At 39.7% G+C, this 20,967-nt stretch overlaps 1 protein-coding gene across 8 annotated transcripts in view; it reads left to right on the forward strand.

The window, feature by feature from the left end:
• garnl3 (GTPase activating Rap/RanGAP domain like 3) overlaps positions 1–20,967 on the forward strand; it is an 84,349-nt gene that overhangs the window by 27,266 nt on the left and 36,116 nt on the right. For all 8 annotated transcript variants that reach the window (XM_017407790.3, XM_025004075.2, XM_017407787.3 and 5 more), the window contains one exon: positions 6,058–6,127. In XM_017407790.3, the coding sequence (XP_017263279.1) occupies positions 6,058–6,127 (70 nt within the window). The remainder of the gene's footprint in view (positions 1–6,057; positions 6,128–20,967) is intronic.

Below are 20,967 nucleotides of genomic sequence, written 5' to 3' on the forward strand. Positions count from 1 at the left end.
GGGGGACCCACGTATCCTCTTCGGGCTGTGCCCGGCCGGGCTCCATGGGTGAAAGCCCGGCCACCAGGCACTCGCCAACGTGCCCCACCTCCAGGCCTGGCTCCAGAGTGGGGCCCCGGTGACCCGCGTCCGGGCGAGGGAACACTGTGTCCAATATTTATTAATATTATTATATTATTTCATAAGGTTTAGCATTAAACAGTCAAAATAAAACAATAATCTTTTCCACACTATTCTTCAAATTAGGTAAATACAATAAAACATGACATATTATACAGTTCTGTTATTCATGTGTTGTAAACTGAGTCAAAATGTGGAAACTGTGTGTGAGGAATAGAAAGGGCTGCCCTAAAAAACCTCTTCTTTCTAAGAATATGGCAGTGTGGCTTAGATTAGCAAAGATACAACTGAGTGAAACACAATAGTACTGAAGCAGTTTTCTTTAGACAGGTGATATTTAAGTAAATAGGGTTGGGCATGAAGCACAGCTCCACATTTAGCAAAAACTAAGCACAGCATGTAAGCCTATAAACCAAATACCTACTGTTAAGCACGGTGGTGGAAGGCTGATGGTTTGGGCTTTATTTCATCTGGACATCTTGCAGTCATTTGCCCTTGTCACACATGTGTTGTCCCTGATTGGCACTAAAATACCTCCTTATTATTTATTGTATGATTGAGCTGTCAACATTTCATCCAATCAGTGCAAAATATAACTATGTTAGATATATACTCTGTATAAACACAAACCTGGCATTTGGTTTGTAGCCCCCTAGCTTTTGAAAATATCCTATTAACTAATTTGCAGCCATGTTCTTTGCTGCACTTTTAAGTAAAAACTGTTTTGTTTTTGTTTGTTTTTTTTATGTTCACCATGTGTGCGGCAGCATAAATTGAACAGGGAAAAAGTGCAGTGACAGAACTGATGCATGCCTGTCTGCAATATTTTGGCCAGAGGAATATACCACTTAGTCCGCAGAAGTCACAGAAAAAAAGAATCTAATCCAATGGGACAGAACAGTATTATTTATGGTCAGCTGTTCACAACTGAATTTAACCTTTCAGTAAAACTCTGTTAAAGCTTTAGTAGTTAAACCTATTTAGGACCTTCCTGTTTTTCAAAGTGACATGCGTGCACTGCTGCGTCTTGGTCTGGGTTCTGGGTTCTGTTCAGCAGACCTTCCTACCGACAGGCTTCATGCTTAGTCGTTGCCTTGTTTGCGAAAAACTGAGCTCTATGACATGAGCTGTAGGAAGAGAGGACTGAGGTAAGAGGTGGAGTGATAAACTACTCGCTCCTACCACCTAAAGCTGCTTGTTCTGCTGTATTCTTCTTATTAGAGTTATAAAAGCAGTTTCTATGTCTAAACCAAGTGATATTTTGACTGAAGCATATGACAGGCATGTCAATAAGACATCAGGAAATTGTGTAAACCTGTTAAAATGGGCACTTTGTCTCCTTTAATTCACAAGCTTGACATTTTGATGACTCCAGTTTAGGTCCATAGACGCAGCTCAGCACCACATCAGTCTATGTTTACACACAGCAAGTCGACATCGCAGAATAAGCTGTCTGACAGCACTGTCGGTCAGAGTGATGTGCTCCACACACTGCCTCCAACCTCACATGTGCATGCCTGTTTGGTTCCATGTCTACCTCTCTTCCCAACCCAGACACATGTCAGCAGCAATTCAACTTCTGCTCTCAGTTCTCCTTCAGTACTATTAACTCCTGACTTTAACGTGTTGCACAAAAAGGTGCATTAAGTTGACCGTTGGGTTCCTTTTAGTTCAGTCTTCTACAGTCAAAAATGAGACCCAAACTGGGTTCAGCAACAGGACAATAATCACAGATAAAATCTACAACAGAATGGCTGAATAAATAAAAGACATATGACTTATTGTCTTGGCCCAGTCAATGTCCAGATAACCTCAACCCAACTGAAATGCCGTGGCAAGACCTTAAAAGATCTGTGCATGAACCACAAGCCTCAGTGAATGTTGGTAAAAGAGTGGGTCACAGCTTCTCCTTGCAACAAAGTGAAAGATGGATAAGGTCACACACCAGACATATATTTTAGAGCATGACTCCTTAATGTGGTCTGACTGACTACTGCAGGGATTCTCTAGGTTCAGTCTTTGGTCAATGGTGGACCCAGCCCACAGGTTATATTGTGTTGCACTAGGATGCATTAGTAAGATGCAATGAAGTGTATGTTTACTGTTTGTTATAGGAGTGGTATGGTTCCTTTGAAAGTGTGCAAGTGAGCAAATGAGGGAGAGAGTGAGACCAGCGTCCTCTGTTGGCAGAGAAGAAAAGAATGGTAGAATTTAGCTTTCAAATGTGAGATGCAGGTGGAGAAATATGCATTTATTTTTTCTTCACCCTGTTTGGGGTCACATATAGGTGTGAGTCTGCATTCTCAGCAATAAATGTAGTGAAAAGGTCACATAGTGGCCGCTTGACAAATAAACATTAAGGTCAGTTTCTCTGTCTAACAAAAACATCTTTTGTACCAAGGTTTAGGCAGCTCAAAGAAGGCAGACTGAAAATTAAATTGATCAAAATTATTATTATTGTTATTATTTTAATGAACTACAGCACACATTAAGCTTTACTGTCAGGCAAACAGGGCCATTCTTTGGATTGTAAGTTGTAAGAAAATTTAATAAAAAATGATTTGCTTATCACTCCTTGTTCCGGATCTTTGACCTTATCTAGAAATCAGACTTGAAGCTTTGAAAATTTAATTTGAGAACTCATGTATTATTGTATCATAAGATGTACACTTAGCTTTTCACACACATCTTTTGCATTTTAACTTAGTCATTGTTAAATAAATACAATGTAAAAATGTGGTCAGGACCAGGTTCAAAACCTTAGAATTTAGAATAATTGGTGTATTTTAATATTTTAACTCAAGCATGTTCTCTTTTTAATCATCTATTATTTTTATAAATAATAAAGTAGATGGTGGAGGCAGTATAAATTTTGATTAGATTCTCCAAAAATGCCATCGTGATCCCCGCTCTCAGAGTAAAAAAGGTAAAGGTAGAAGCGGGGCTGGACCCGTGATGGAGAGCGAGTACTGTAAGGGAGCAGTGATGGATGCATCCTGTACACACAAATGTGTCTTTAAAGCTCACCCATGAATTATTCATTAACTGCCTCACTCTGCTGGCAGAAAAACGAGGGATCAGTTAAGTGGAGATAGAAGCAATGATGGGGGTGGGGGGTCAAAGAGTTAAAGGAAGCAAACGAGCCTCGGGCAATTACACAGATACATGCAAACACAGTATATGCAAAAAGTTTGAAACGGGCAACGTTTAGCTATTAGACCCCTAATGACTTGTTAGTAGTTTGTCTACATGCAATGGTTTTATTTCTTTACTTTTTGCTCAACTTCCTGTCAGTTTTCACAACTTACATTAAGGTGTTTAGTCTTGCTTTACCTCTCATTCTTTCTGTCTGTGGCATTTCTAGTCGATAGTGAACATTAAAGTAACAATTAGTCATGAAAATGCCTTTTCTTACTTGCATACTGTATTGTTAATTTCTTAAGGGAACTGTTCACTTCAGCTCAGCACTTTTAGGTTGGCCTTTATAAGGTGTAGCAGATGAAGTATACTGGGGTTTAAGGTGTGGCAGTAAAAATAAAAGACCAGTTCTACGTTGGGTGAAGAAGACAGCGTGCTCATTGAGTCAGAGGTACTGGGTGCTGCTGTCACACAGATTTGCATTTTTGCCACGCTCATGATGCATGCCCATTACGTATCTTGGGCCAAAAGTTGAGAAAGAAACAGCACATTATGGCATATGCTTGGAGCATGCTAAGTAGGGGCGTAATTGTCTTGTTTTTGTTGGTGTGGTGTTTTGTTCTTACATGGGATATTGCTGCAACTAATCTGCTGTATTCACCATGATCTTGTCACAATTGTTCCATGAATGTGGTAATGTCCAAATTACAGTCTTCTGTCAGCGTCTATCATGATCTCATCCACCATCTTTTGGGTCTTCTTAGTGTTTTTTTTTGCTTTATTCTAGCATATTTCAGTCTGCAGTTTATCTTCTATTCTCCTCTACATCAAATAAAGACCAAACCAAGCGCACAACTTCAACTTACACATCAATTGATTCCATGTCCATGTTTGTGGAATGAAAGACAAGTGGAAAATGTTGCTCTTATATCAGTATACATCATAAGATCAGACATAGTACATAACCAGTACTAGAAAATTTACTCCAAAAACTCAATAATTGTACAGCAACAACCACATAAGATTGTGAACAATGTTATAACAGCGAAACTGAAGCTTAATGATGAACCAAAATAAACAGCAAGTGGCGATGCATGAGAAGGAAATATTCCCTTTTATGCTCAATTAGCTGCAAACTAAAACTTTTCACTTCAGTACCTTCTGCCTTTTTAATAGACTCAATGTTGCTTTCACACACAAACATGAAATACAAACCTTCAACTACTAGGAAGTATTTTCAAGAAGACTCAAAATATGTCGCTTTAGCTGAGTCCGCACCTACTAAAATAGATAACAATATCTTATCAAAATTATTCAGTCAAAAAATAAATAAATAACCACTGGACTAACATAAAAATTAGAATATTGATTTTTGTTTCATAAAGGTTTTTGCCCAGGAAAAGGCCCCCGACCCACCAGTTGAGAATCACTGTCCTAGTTAGTCATTTTTGTAAAGAGGTGATGTTGTGACATTATATAATTAGTATAACTGAATTCAAAAGCAGATGTGGTTTTAAGCAAGTTTTATTATTTTCTCCTGTAAGACTAATTTATACAGATCAGATTTGTACAAAATAAAACAAACACAACTCTGATTTTATGAAAGGGTATTGGTAGCCCTTTGGATAAACTGTTTTTCTGTTTTTAGCCTTGAAGTTAAGTGATGTTTGCTTCATATTTAAATAGACATTAAATTAATATCCGTGTGTTTCTCAGCAGATATTTAAACCTATTACTTACAGTTTTATACCAGCATCTAACACAAAGAGCTCATAAGTAGCAGCCTAAGTTCTTGAGCAGTTTCACTGTAAAAGCCAAATGAAGTACCACAAAATCCTGCCACACCAGTTATATTTATGGAGTGCTGACAGTCTCTGGAGGCACTGCTAGTTGCAAAATCTTAATTATTTTCCTTCTTACCTGAAGTGACTTTTGTGTGACAGAACGACTTCGTAACTTCCCTGCATGTGTGAACTCACGTCTGTGTGTGTTTGCTTTCTATCTTTAGTTTAGTCCTTGATGCTTTTGATACAGTTTAATCATTTTGGTTTTCAAAGAAAACATATAATATTATTAAATGGGAGAAGTTAACTGATTGTTTCAGAATTATACCTAGCTTTTTTTCCTTTAAATTTAATTAGTCTCTAAAGATTTTAGGCTTAACATCATTGGTAATATGCTTGTTATGACTGAAAATAGAACAGTGATACTGTCAGTTCCCTTCTTCAAAACCAAGAGTTTAGTCACTGACAAGGTTGTTGTAGGGTCACTGTGATATAAAACAATAAAATGCTGTGTAGTGCTCTTTCTGGACACATAATTGTATCATATGGCTAACATAAACATGAAATGACTTGAACCAGTGACCAGCTGTCCTTGTAATGGATCTAGAATGAAAGATAAGTCTGGTTTGCTACTGTAACTACAAAAGATTTGCATTTGACTGTTTGCATCTACCACTAAAGCCTAATTCAATCAGGGTCGACATCTCAGGCAGAACTGGGTTTGGCTGCCGCTCCTGGCCAATCACCACGCCACCAGCAGAACCTAATGCACCAACGGAGACACAGACAGGATAGATGGAAAGACATAGAATGAGGACTAAAGAAGAAGGGAAGACACAGTTAGAAGGACATGTCTGTGAACAAGCAGTCAGAGTGCAATAAGTGAGCTAAAAGAGAAACTCAGATGCTTCATCTGCCACTTGTGAATGAGTGAAATCAGCCTTAGTATGAACAATATGCGTGGAGGGATTTGGGGTGAACAAGCCATGTGTCTGACCATGTGTTTGGGTTACAGCTCTGCCTCAGAGGACCTGGGCTGCAGGCGTGGAGACTTCAGCAGGAAACACTATGGTTCGGTTGAGCTGGTGAGTCCCACCCACAAAGCACTCATCACTGCAACACTCTTTTTGTGTTTCATCTTCTTTTTCCTCATTCTCCTCCTCCTTAGTTCTTTTATTTGTGATCTCACATCATCCTCTCACTGCCCCCCCCCCCATGTCTCTTCTTATGGATGGACAATAGAGGCAGGGGACTGGTGAGTCACGACATAATGCGTGTGGTCCAGCAATGAGCGCAGCCAGCCTGGATCACAACAGGTGCTCCACTTGCAGTGATGAAGGACTCTGTTTGCGATCTTGCCTCCAAATTTCATTTGTTTTGTTTTAACTGCTTGTTCAAAAGTGTTACACAAGTGTGTGTGTGTGTGTGTGTGTGTGTGTGTGTGTGTGTGTGTGTGTGTGTGAGAGAGAGAGAGAGAGAGAGAGAGAGAGAGAGAGAGAGAGAGAGAGACTTTGTGGTTGATTACTAAGACATTGAGTCACTGTTGTTGTAGAGAGTGGGTGTGTGTGTGAGGGCGCAACCCATCACTGTGAGCTGGGTCTGTACATCCCGATAGCCCAGAGAGGCAGGAAGTCTGCACTGTGATCCGCACTTCCTACCAGAGAACTTGTTGTGAGTTTGCCCATGATTGACACACACCACGTGTGTGACAGATTAGTGCAGATTAGTGTTTAGAAGAAACCACATGTTGCCTATCAGCACCAGCAGACAGACGCTGCACACGCGGTAGCTGTGTGAGGGGGTGTGCGCGTGATAAAAGCAGACAGCAATGAGAACGAGGCAGCGTGAGGTCACCACACGGTGTGAAGCGAGACTTTTTTTTTTTTTTTGCATTAAACATGTGTCAAATGATCTGTGAGAGGTAATCAGCTGTCTTTTTTTATTTCACTGTAGTACCTAGGAATGTGTGACAGTTCTCTCCAAACAATATTTAGTAAGCTTAGAAGTCCCATTTGATCTGTCATGATGGAATTTTAAACAGGTGTATCCTACATTGGACTCGCAACCATCTCTTTTTCTTTTTCATTGGTGTGGTGTTATGTTCCTATGTCTGATGTCACTTCAGTTTATCTGTAGTGTTCAGCTGCATCTTCTTGTTGCAATTCTTTCATTAGCCTGTGATGTAATGCCCAAATTTCAGTCCTCTGTCAACATCTAGCCATGGTCACAGTACATATTTCAAGAACACAAAGGAATACACCACTGATACGCAGCTCTAATGAAGAAAGACAAGCAATGGCAACACCTGTTACACATAAAAGCATCACTAGTACACCAAAGTACCATAGCAGTGCAGACAGCGTCTTTGCACAGTATAGCATGAGATTGTGTAACATCATGGTTGGGTCACTGCATATAATATAACTTGTTGTCGTTATGGCGCAGATGTAAGGTATAGTGTGTATAAAACATTTAAAAATTGCCACACTCATGTTGTAGATTTGTTTTGTTTTTTTGGCACGACCAATAAACCTGTGACAACCTGGTGTTTCTAAAGATCCTGTCCTGAATGCTAGAGTACCAGATACATAAATAGGTAATGTTATTTTCTTAACGCTACACAATTTTTTATTTTTTTGTTTGTTTCGGCTGGTCTTGCCACAGTGAATGAACTCGCATGATAAAATTGGCAGTTGTTTTCTGTCAGATGCCCTTCCTGACACAACCTGGGATCAGACCTACAGCCTCAGGATCATGAGACTGCTCCCCTGACCACCGAGATACCGCAGCCCCCTTACCGCCGCGCAATGCAACATAGAAATAAAAAGTAAATAGGCAAATACACAGAAGTGAAACAGCGGTATTACATAGTTAAAAAAATAATCCAACAAGTTTAAGACTAACAAAATGTGTTGTGACTTTTGAGGGTTTTTTTTAACAAGTTTATGAGGCATTTAGTTGAAAAAAATCAATAAATTAAAATAACATCACACTGATCACAATACAGCTTCAAATTGCTAGAACCCTGCCCCCATTTTTCAAACAAGCTCTTTAAATATCCCCCTCACTAAACTGGATGCAGATTTAATTAGCCACAGTAATTCTTCAACCTCTTCTCCAGGCCAAACAAATGCCAATGAAAACAAAGCACAAACTACCACTCTGTCCAAATTTACAGCCTGCGGCCCTGACAGCTCTGAGCCCAGCACTTCCGTCTCTGATGGACACTGCTCTGCTCACATTAGCATTGCATCAATCCAAATACAACGAATAAAGCAAGGCATCGGCGAGGCCGAGTGGATGCTGCTCTGCTGCAGCCGCAGCCTTGCAGAGGGTGAGCTAAAGCCCATCAAAGATAAATATGCATTTAGCCAACATCAGATTTGTGGAAAAGAACCAGCATGGGTAATTCTATGACTCATAGCATACTGCTGGCAAAAATCAGACAAAATTAATTCTGTCAGCACAAAGAATTTTTACTTGGCTAAAATGCATCAGAACCCATGAAATTAAACCAACCCATTAACAAAAAACCTTTTTACGTCTAAATTTGTTTTTACTTGTAAATTTGTGCACCAAAAAGCAAAGATTTAATTTGACTCCAAAGTCAAGGACGAAAGGTAAAATGTACCCTTAACAGCATGTGGTTATCCTCCCTGAGGTTATTGTTTATGATCATCCTGGGCTTATCAAGCACCATCATTAATTTTCCATTATCCTCCTCCTCCTCCTCCTCCTCTAATAAATACAGCTTTTTACCACATTGGGATTGACTTGTGTTAAAATCAGACTCATTCTGGAAAGGGTTATTTGTGAGGTTTGGGACAGTTTTGTTACAAGCATGTATTTCATTACACCTCTATAGAAAATGGACCCCGGATGCCAGTTTTCACTGAAATATTGCGGTTAAATTAACTGTACTCACTTCTTCTTATCAGAGTGCATGTGATCCTTTTAAAATACTACGTCAGTGCCAGCTCACAATAAAAGAAATCATAGGGCTATATAGGTAAAAACAAAGAGGTCCAATTCAAATCCAATTACATGCAAATTAATTCAATACTGTTTATTTCACTGTGAACTAAGTCGAGTATAATCGGATCAAATCCCAAATATTTACAGTCCTATTAAGACATAATACAATTCAAAACAATCAGATTTAGTAAAACATAAAATGCTAATTTGGAAAAATTGTCTCTCTAAATAGAACCCGGTTGTATTGAACCTTTACTATGATTCATTCCCCCATCTTGAGCAAGCATCAGGTGACAGGCAACAGTGGAGAGGAATGACTTCTTTTTAACAGGAAAAAAACTCCAGCAGAACCAGAACCAGGCTGAGGATGAGCAGCCATCTTCCTCTACCAGCTGGGGGTTTTAAAAGACACAAACACAGAAGCAGTTGGTTACAAATACCTTTCAAGAAAAATGGATTAGGGTTAGTGTTTTAGTGTAGTGTGTACAGTGGTGCACTGACGGCCTGTCCACGGTGTACTTTGCATCTTGCCCATTGACTACCAAAAACATGTAGCAGCCACTCGTGATCTAGAACAGGAATAAACAGGTACAGAAAACAGATGGATCAATCTCCAATCAGCTTTGAAGTTTCTGTCTTCAGCTCTTCCTCCTTGAACAAATATGGTCTTTCAATTCTAACCTCAGAAGTACCAAAATGGCAACATTCCAACTCTGACTGAGCACACAACCTCAAATTCCAACCATCCATTACTTTACCTGTTTTTCCATCAACCTCAAATTGACAGTTCAAATAAAATCACTGGGTGATGTCACAACAAGTCTCACCATAATCAGACATGCCTACAGTCACTTGCTGGCATATACATTTTGTACCATTTACACAACTGCATATACAAAAGAAATATATGTCTTATAAAGATTACATTTAATTCTGAATGCAACAGTACTACTTCCAAGAGGCTTTTGACTATACTTAATCCTCCTGTTTTGAAAGCAAGGCCTTGTGAGTCTTTTTGAACCAAGGGCAGCAGGATGGTTATATGATAAAAACACAAATTTCTTCAAAAGTTTACAAAAAAATTATTGTAACGCTACGTATATCTTCCCATGCGAAACAGTAATTCTAAACTACAGGTAAATACCAAGATCTAACCCATTTTCCTCCTCTGTGACCACACTATATTACTTATTACAATTACAAAACACTATCTTTCTGTGTCTTGCATAAGTTCAAACTACTCCATAGTTTATTCCACACTTCGGAGAATGTGATTTCTAATGTTTCAACACAACTGTGAGATATTGATTCAAAGCAGGGTCTTCCTGTCAGGTGAGACCAGCATAAGCAGAGTCATGACTCACCTTGCCTGTTTGTTTTATTTTTGGCATCACGGAAGCTGCAGAAGGGGTTGCCAATAAGAGCAGGTACCTCAACAAACAACCATTGCGGCAATATGATTCACTCTAAGTCTGCACTCACGACTTCATTTAAAAATAGATCTGCATGCAATTGAAAATGTCTTCTACATCTACCTGAAAAGAAAACTTGCTCTGGTACTTGTGAAGTTCTTGAGTCAAGACTACATAACCAAGGCCAAGTCGAGGTCAAAACCACAGTTCCAGAGACTGAGACATGACTAAGATTTTGAGGGATTGAGACAAAATCGAAACCAAGATCAAAGCATGCTGGGACCAAGATAAAACCATGGTATTATTTACTGGACTGAAAGAAATGTCCTAAATGAGCAAAAGACCTGATATAAGTAGATTTATTCTTTTAGAGTTTTCCTGTTTTCTGTTAACAAAATAATACAAATGCTAGGAAGCTAAAATCAACTTGGCACTCTGATTAAACCTCCAAACCTGTTTTAAGTTGGGAGAAGCAACTGCAGTCACTTTTGGTATCCTAAGGTGTTTATTGTTGAGTTACGTAGGGTTAGCCAACCACTTTAACTAGGCAAATGTTTTGAACTTTTGTTTTGTTTTTTTGGGGTTTTTTTTGTTTTTTTTGGGGGGGGGGGGTTGGCTTTGTCACCATTTTCTCTTTCACAAGGATTTGGCTAAGTGAAGGTATACAGATCTGAATCAGCCTAACTTATGTTAGAACTTTCAAGCTGATGTCTGCATATAACAAAGCAACGACATGGCTTGTTTTTGACTCTGCTGTGCCATCAGTCACTGAAGCAGGTTGTGGTTCAGCAGCTGACGTTACTGAACTCTGATGTCAAGCATCACCATTTGCATGAGCTGCAAATGCTTCATCTGGCCTATCTTGTTTGGGTTCATCACAACTCAAAGTGTCCCCACATACCCTCCCTCAGTTTCACTGTGTGATGCTAGGACTGAGTGTGGGTCAGGCTGAGGCTATCATGATGACTCAGGTCAGTGTTTGTCTCTTCAGTAGCTTATATTCTTGAACATTTTAGGTAATAAGACAAACTGCTAAATGTTACACGCTGGTTTTTGCTAGTCTAATTTACCTGAAGGGTCTCTGGGCCTCGGAAAGCACAATTAAATCAGAAATGTATTTGTTCCCCAAGACCAAGAAATGCTCTGTAGACGATATTTTAGTATTTTAAAATCTATTCTTTGACGCAGAGGGAGCCAGTGAGGTGATTTAAGCACCTGTGTAATGTGCTTCACTTTATTGGTGTGATTAAGGACTTGGGGAGGTCAGCATTCTTGATGAGCTGCAGTTTTCGAAGTCTTTTTTCCCCCCGAGAGCTGTGAAAACACCATCAGAGGACAAATCCTGCTGAAAATAAATGTGTTCTTAATTTGTCTGGACCTGAGATTTTTGTTACAGTCTTACATTGGTAATAGGCTGATTTTTAAAAACTTCACTGTTGGATTGTTTTATAAATTTGAAGTGCATAACATAAAGTATACGGTGTAACAGTTTGTCTTTTCCAAATTAGACATGGAAAATGAGTTTCCAAAAGTTATCCTTCTGTGCTTTATCTTCAGTTGAACAAGTATGGTGAGTACACCTTATAAGATGGTTTAGATAATTCCAAGAAACATTGACATGCTGCTGGAACTGCTTTAAAAGTATATTTCTGAACTGCTTAAAAGATATTTCTAAAACCAGAACCTATGCTGTCTTCTGCTTAAGTTACTTGGAAGTTCACAGTGTTTGAACTAGAAAACAGCAGAGTAGAATTTTTCTTTGACAGATTAAGTGATTTATCCCTGAGGTCCAATGTGGATCAGTACACATTTTTACCTGTGCTCCGGTTTATTGAAGGCTTGCTGTGAATTCCTGGATGTTTTCTCACTAAATAACATTTCTCTGTCTTACCAAATAAAAAATAAGGCTCTGAAAGATGAAGAAAGGCTGTGAAAGGAACTCTGGAAAGTGCATAAAGTCAAACATAACAGGGTAGTGCTGAGCCGCAGATGTACCTGTGGTTGAGGCCAGTTCATTTAAAAACTGCAACAATTGTCAAAATTATTCAACCTACTGATTGATCAGTCTACCTTTACTGTACTACCTGGGCTTTCCTACAGAGAAACGGTTTTCATATATAATTTTTATGGACATTGATTGGTTGAAAGGTGGTGCTTTGACATCTGTAATCTTTAAGTGAAGGGAAGCAGCTTCATGATACTGAAAATCCCGAACTGAGTCTGAAGTAACTTTCCCAAGACACTGATCCCGCTTCGTAGTACAGGCCGCTGGTCTGGGACTTGCTGTGTGAAATATTACTAATCTCCAATATGATCTAAAGTAAAAACAAAATTAATATTGAGAATTGTTCTATATGTTGCTTTACAAAGTGTCAGGGGGATCTTCTGTCGTACAGAACAAGTTAAAAGAAAGCAGGGAGTTTATTTTACACCAAAGAATTTGAAAAAAAAAATCAATATCTTGTTCCATCTCCCTAACACTCAAACTGGCTGTCGGCCCATATTACATGCACCAGTTACTCTCGTTACCACAAGTGAGGTTCCAGTCAACCTCAGTGCCATCCCAAACTCAGGGACTCTTGTGTTTAAATCTTTTGCAGAAAGTATTTGTGCGTGGAGACGGCACAAAGGAAACACCCACCCTGTTCCATCATTCAGTGACAACGCCACCGTCCTCTTACAGAACTTCATTGTGTTTTGTGCGTTACAGCTGAAGCTGGTGACAGCTGATGTTCCGTTATGACTCAACTTAAAAAGTTTCAACTGAAATGTTCCACAGAAGAAGGCAGTGACAGTGAGGTGGGCGCTGGTTGATAGTGTTGGAGGTAAAACTCTTCACGCACGCTCTGATGTAGATTGTTCCTGTGTGTGCATTTGCCTCGGCTCTCGCTGTTTGGTGTTCTGCAGTGCACAGCGATGAACGCAGCCGAGACTACTGTTAGAACTAGTGTATGTGTGTGTGTGTGTTTGAGAAACACTGCATTCAGAGTTAGGTGTCAGTCTTTCACAGCGACTGGTGAGCAGACGGCTCCACTCCCACCTGCCTACCAGCGTTACTCTCTTCGCCTCAGTAGCTTTGCACTGCACCGCCACTTTTTGTATTTATTCCCACTCTCAGCGTGTGCACATCACACTGTGTGTGGCTGCATCTGTTTCTGTGATTATTAAACTTAACAGCAGGAACAGGAGCCACATGTGGCAAATTTGGGTTCACGGCAAACTGATGTGAGATACAATTAATGACGCAAGAATTTCAAAGTTTGTAAGTAAAATGACCATTGTAAAACAGCAAATTGTGTCTGCAGCGTTTTAAGACGCATTAGCCAACAAAAGCTAACGGTTGTGTCAAATCAGTTAAGGAAACAGTTCATTTTATTCCTTCATACTGGCTGTGGTGCTTTGGTTTTTGTGTGATCTAATGAATTATTGCCCGTCTTCAATTACCAACAAGTACAGCTGCCTTTTGATGTAACCTTTTTGTCTTTGCTTTAATGCCTAAATCAAGGCTCCAGGAGAAAAAAAACTGACGCATGTAAAGTCAATTCAAGCCCACTTGACTACATCGTTTTGAATGCTTTTAAAATAATCTGAAGATCATCCACACCATGAAAGTGTATCCAGACATCCTTATTGAAATTCATGCTTTTCCTTCTTCTTCCTTCTCTGGATTCCTGTTTTCCATCTGTCCCCCTTCTCTTTTGTTTCAGATACATAACTAATCATGTTTTAGGCAGATCATTGGTGGCACTCGTCTGCAGAGCTCTGTGATCCAAGAATTCACTGCAGCATCTGCACACTCTTCAAGGCCCTTAAAGCTGCTGCACCCATTAGCGCAAACACTGGCTGGGTCGATAGCCCGATGCTTTCAGAACTCGTCAGTAGATTAGTCCTTTTTGCTGCTATATCAACGCATAAATCTGAGTACGGGTCCGTCAGCTGGGCTGGATTTGACTTCGCTGCGGGTTGTTTTAATCAGCGGCAGTTACTGGCTAAATGGTAAACGCCTACAAACAGTTACTGTTTGTCTTTGATTTCACCTGTAATTTTTTCCCCCCTGCAGGGTGTTATTTCATGTCTACAGCAACATCATGCATCAAGTAATATTACTTGAACAGCATGACAGAGATTTTCACTTGCGTGTGTTCAGTAATCAGTGCTTCAGTGTTCAGGTTAGGTTGTGGCTCGAAATGGTCACAGATTGCATGTCAGTAGACTAAATTCATATTGGGCTATCCCTTCCCCCCACTCCCCCAAACCCACCCCTTTTTCCAGCACAATGTAATCCTATAGTCCAATCAAAGGCGGTGGGATGTCTTTTTTGATTTTTGAAGACGTTTCGTTTCTTATCTGTGGAGCTTAAGTGCCAAAGTTTTAAACTGTGTTCATTTCGGAGACGTAGCAATCACATGCAGATCTCCCTCCCCTCCCTCCTGAGGGTCATTAGGGTCTTTGTTGGCCTGGTCTACATGAGAAATGTTTTGGTCACATGCAAGAAGGTGGAAATTTGTGGACTAGATTCAAAGCTGCATTGTCTGTGCTGGAAAGTTGAATCCCAAGGCCTTCTCCTCTGTTTAGTGTTGGTCTTTCCCATTTGACAAACATGGCTTCTTTTTCTCCTCTGAGTACAAAATATGAACATGACTGTCCTCGGAAGAGTGTCTATTATCTTTAAGATGCAAGTGGACCACTGGGTCTTGACCTGAAGAAGCAGCTTGGGGTTGTACCGTATGTTTGGGTAGTTGTTCTCTGGTTTCCCCTATATAACGGTCCGAACACTCCTCACTGACTGAGCTGCATGCACAACGCCACCATGCTTCTGTTTGGGTGTTTTGTTGTTGAGCGTTTCGACACTCCTGCAGCATCTAGGATGACACTTTGTGCACCTGTTTTCCTTCTCTTTTGTTGTTCGACGCTGTAGAGGTTTTTTGTTTTGTTGTGTTTTTCCAGATTTCTTTGTTGTTTTGATAAAAATTCAATTTAGATATCTGCAGCCTTGGAGCACTTCCTTCATCTGTCTCTGTTCTTTTTCTCTTTTTGTTTCCTGTCTTTGTGGAGATATTCTCAGGCAGCTGATGTAAGGTTCTGATGACAGACAATCATCACAACCAAAACCTGACGTGTTTAAATTCTGTGTGCTTAAGAACTCCACTGCTGGTAAAAAAAAAAAGTGGAAACTATAAATGTTTGAAGCACAGATTAAACAGACATTGCCAGCACAAATAATATGTGTTTGTTTAAAATTTTCACTTATGTCCAAGAAAGTGGAAATGTGAGACACTTGGTGCAGCACATTTGATATTATTACAGAGTCCAGATCTCTGCATGTCCTTTCCTGTATTATGCTGGTTTATATTGGAGAGACCAAACAACCTCTCCACAGACGCATGGCTCAACACAGGAGAGCCACCTCTTCGGGACAGGACTCAGCTGTCCACCTACACCTCAAGGATAAGGGACACTCCTTTGAGGATCAAAATGTTCATATTTTGGACCGAGAAGACAGATGGTTCGAGAGGGGGGTAAAAGAAGCCATCTATGTCAAAAAGGAGAAACCAACATTAAACAGAGGAGGAGGTCTCAGATTTCAGCTTTCAAAAACATATAATGGAGCTTTAGGCCTGATCCCCAGTCAGTTTCACTCCAATCAACACCTGCACTCATGTGACAAGAGTGGCCCCTCAGTGAGTCAGACAAACAAGGATTCTAACGAGCCTCCATTGTTAGGAGAGTGAGAACAATTTGCAAGCAATCCAGCTTACATCACATCTCAGCTTTAAAAGCTCAACTCCACACTCTCTATTTCTGAATTGAGAAAGCTCCTCGGATGAGAAGCGAAACGTCTTCAGCTACAGAATAGAAGTCCAGTTGTTTTTGTTTTTTAACTTTTTTTTTAACTTTCCTGTATTGTTCTGTTTGTGGAGTTAAGTTGTTTTTATGCCTTTATGGAAAACTGATTTATCTAGAGCTACAAATGAAGCAGCCTAACCTAACGGGTTTTAGCTTCATATCGCAGTCTTACAAAAAGATGAAATAAATTCATTGCATCAGGTTGATGTATTTTGGATTCGTTTCATATGAGTGTTAAAATCTTGCAATATAGGTATTCTTGATCAAATTAAAGAAATAACATGTACTGGTAATTTACTGGTGATTCAGAACACAGAGAATCAAATTTTAAAAAATTATACAAAAAAAACATGGTGAGGTAGACAACATAAAAACATTGATAATTTTTTAAAAGACAATAAAAACGCTGTAGTTTTGTTTTTCAAACTTGTCTTTCAAACTCGTTGATTTGATTTGCCCCATTTCCTTATCTGAATGCTGTTCATTATTCTTTATGTATTTTTTTTTTCTGTCATGTCTGAGTCATTGGATTGTCTGTTTGACAATCTGAGTTATTTTTATCTGTTCGGCTCGCTTTTGAGTTCATGTTCCAGACTCTCGCTGTCTGGCAATAAACAAATATGGATAGATTCACGTTCAGGCTTCTGTGAATTTGTACCTTTTTAAGCAGTTCTTTATTTTTTTCACCATTCCATTTAACCCATGCCAGCAGTTCACAGTCAATACTTAAACCTTATACTTAACTACAGGAAATAAAAAGACTGCATCAGATAAAGAAGCATGAAATGTATGAAGAAAACTCACACACCAGTGTTTCGTTTCCAATCTCTGCCTCTTTTGCAATAAGGTGCCTTCACAATGGTAATAACTATAGTTTTTATATAGGATGAGTCAACTGTTGTGTCATTACTTCCCATTTTGATGTAAAAACAAAATAATAAACGTTTCACAGTGCAAGATTTTCCCAAAGATTTAAATATGCAGACCCAAACTCAAAGCTCACTTGCTGAATTTCCATCAAGAACTTAAAAAGATTTGGGAAAGCATCAAAATATCCTAAAACCAATAAAATTTTCAAAATAAATAAATAAATGGGGGGGTGTGTGATTCCATTAGGGCATAAAGGTTTTTTTGTTTGTTTTTCTTTTATAAACAGGAAATATTCTCCTCTTTATTGTAGCCAACAACCACCCATTAAAAAAGAGATATTTTGGGATATAAAAAGTTGTATTTGTTTTTGTTCTGACTGAACCAGGAGTTATTCATCCAAAATGTAGATGGGCTTTAGTTACCTTACATAACATTTTCAATGGGACAAGTAAAAGGACTTTATTTTCGGAGCCAGAGGCATCCAAAGTAGCTTCTCCCATCCTTATTGCATTTTGTGAAGAACTCAACAAAGAAGTTTTAAAATGGTGACTGAAAAGAGAAAGAGGAGAGGCAGATTTTCCTAATTTCTCTTCTTCGGCTTCTTAGCTTCAATGGTTTTGAAATCAAAGTGTTTTATTTCATTTTCCACTCTTTTCTTTAGCATTTATTTTACTCTGCTCTTCCTTACTTCTCCCCATATTCATTTCTTTTTCTCTTTTTTACCATCTCTGTTTGTACATCTACTTCTCCTCCTCCCCCTCCCCCCATCCTCTCCCACTTCCCACTCCTGCTCGGCGGCCTTCCCCCTCTGTGTCCCCTGACTTCCTGGAGGATTGTGAGCATGCATGAGCGGTCCCAGTGATGAGATCAATTATCCATCAACAAGTCACAAAAAGTATTGATTTAACACCTCGGCTCACACATTTGTCATTACACTTCCACCCGGTGGGGGCAAACGGTGGCTCCATTAGGGTGTTTTGGACTTGTTTCTGAAATGGTTTTAAAGGTGCTCATCTTAAAGTATGATATCAAACATACAAAAGGTATTCCTGAATTATATTGAATGGTGCAGTTTGAAAGTGTTTACTCCAGTAGTTTTCCAGATATATTAATATGCACTTCTGAGACACAGGTACACACTCATATTTTACTCAACAAATTGGAGCGTGAATACAACAGAATTGTCAGACTTCTTGATCTCCAACAGCTCTTTCACGGACGTCGCCATTGTTGACCTATTTTCAGTCACTTTGGCTGCTTCTGTAGGTAAACAAATCCACGTGGTGGTTGGCACCCGGTCAAAATTTTTGCTTCCAAATTCCTAATTTAAGGACACATTAACCATTGATATGAGAAAAATATCATGCTGATTCTTTTGCTTTTTCTGACCAGCCTTCATGACTTTGCAGCTTTAAGCCGTGCACCAAAGCAGGAGCAGTTTAAGTGTCAGACAGGCCTCTTCTATAAAGCTGGACAGCTCCTGCACTTTTCCTGGGGAGTTATGCATCGTCAAGATTGCATAAGCCTTTTGTCCTCTAGCTTTGCACACCCCTTTTACCTTCCCTATGATGATTTAATCCATCACTCTGACCCTCTCGTTTCAAATATATTTGGTGCCTTTTGCTTTTTTTCCCCCCATTTTTTGGGTCCCATTCCTTTTGCTATTGCTTCCCTCAGCAGTGGCAAGGTGTTTTATAGTTTGTTTGTTAAAGCGTAGAAGCATAACCGGCTCCCCCTTTCTCCCTCGTTGCCTCTCGTCTGCCTCCTCTGGCCCGGGGGGGGCTCGTCGGAGTGCAGCTTTCTCCTCCTTGCAACTCCTTTGTTAGCCTGCGAGATTTAGAGAGCGAGGGGCCGTGTGAAGCACAGACACCCACGCAGACTCCCCAGAGCACTTAATCTCCTTTCTCTCTACATTTTTTTTTTCATTCAATTGCCTCAAAACAGCACAGGACCAATTCAAACACTGCAGCGCAAACACGTGCCGAAATGTACATTTTAAAAAACCATATGCAGCCACATGCACACACTGGGGAGGCAGCGCATTGCTTTGTCTGAATACCACAATGGATTCCCCTCCATTATGCTACTATTGGACAGTTAATGTTGCAGGAGGCAAGAGAAATGAGGGCCTAGAGCCTCAACATTTACTTTCCATTTTCTTCTCACACACACAGACACACACACACACACCGATCCTAATAGTGAAACTCATTCACCCACCCATGAACACAGGCAAATACAGACTCATACCACCACACCAGGAATATATTTGTTTTCGGGCCTATTAATATGCATCCGACTGGAGAGAGAGAGCACAGTGTTTTCTGCAGCCTCTCCTAAGACACAGCTAATTATTGCACAGAAAGCTCTTTGTCGTTTATCAGAGCTTCACACCTGCAGTAAACATGCTTGGCTCTCAATCTGCTGGATTTTATTGTCTCATTATAAACAGAGTACCTCGGGGAGTAGAAAGCAGCCAGTGCTTTGATTGTGCAGCAGTTTGGTCTCACGGAGAACAAGAAACTTAGCGTCCGAGTACATAGAGACAGAAATCTTTGTTGTTGTTTCTTTTTTTTTCTTTTTTTTAAATGCAACACAGCAATACGTTCAGAGTAATGGATTTCAGTGGGACGTTTGAGTCATTTGTTCCACACTTGTGCTTGTTGTGCCGAGGAGGAAAGTCTCAGCTGCCGGTAATCCCCAGGGGGGACTGTCCAGCGTGTGGGTCCATCTGAGCCATAAGGTTTCCTTAAGCTTTTCAAGTAATGATGTTAATGAAGAACCTTAAAATGCAAAATGCAGCAGAAGCCGGTGCAAAGAAACAGCAACTAGCACGCACACAAAGAGCAAATCAATTGAAGTTAAAATTTAGATATGAAATAGATGGCATTTCTCATGAGTTTTACTCATTTGTTTTCCTTTTAAAATGGCTTGGGGGTTGTAGCTCACCAAAGTAGTATTCATTTTCATGTCTAAAGTCGAGGAATTGGTTTTAAAACCAAACAAAACAAAAAAAAACAAGCGCAAGACATACAAGCCCTTAGCCGAAGGTTGCTAAAGATTCATAGTGTTGTACGGGGAACACCAACCTCAGGCAGAATACAACGGTCACCCGAGAAGAAACTAAGAGTCCAGCTTGAATGTGAATTCCCACCAAACTGCTCCCACTCATATTTTTCTCTGTTTCTGTTGTCAGAAAACAAAAGTGTCAAAAAAGCAGCTCATTTAGACTAAATTGCTTCCAAAGCACAACAGTGTTGTTGTTTAATTTGGATAAAATCCCCATTTCCCTGAAGCGTGACACCATCTCCATTCACACGCGTAAATGACAACATTTCTGCTGTTTTTTCTGCTTGTAAGTTATTTTTTGAGTCAACTACACATTGATGGGCATGGTTCGATCTTAACAAGGTTCATTCTCTAAATGATACGTTGATTTAGGAGCTCATAAAGGTTCAAAAATTCTACATTTTACTTCTCTGCCTGCCTCTGGCCAGATGTTTTTGCTTTACATCTGTATGATTTTCATGTAATAACCCAATTGATCCGTCTCAAGATTATCCTGTTATTATCAACAATAGTTAGAAATTCAGAACTGATGCTGCATCTTTTTTACAGAACAGAAATCCAGTGCATCTCCTTAAGTCTATCATGTACAAAAACAGAAGGAAAATCTCAAAAAAAGTTAAAAAACAAAAACAACTGGACTTCTATTCTGTAGCTGAAGACGTTTCGCTTCTCATCCGAGGAGCTTTCTCAATTCAGAAATAGAGAGTGTGGAGTTGAGCTTTTAAAGCTGAGATGTGATGTAAGCTGGATTG

Source organism: Kryptolebias marmoratus, linkage group LG14 (genome assembly GCF_001649575.2).
Source record: "Kryptolebias marmoratus isolate JLee-2015 linkage group LG14, ASM164957v2, whole genome shotgun sequence".
In the NCBI taxonomy this organism is placed as follows: Eukaryota; Metazoa; Chordata; class Actinopteri; order Cyprinodontiformes; family Rivulidae; genus Kryptolebias; species Kryptolebias marmoratus.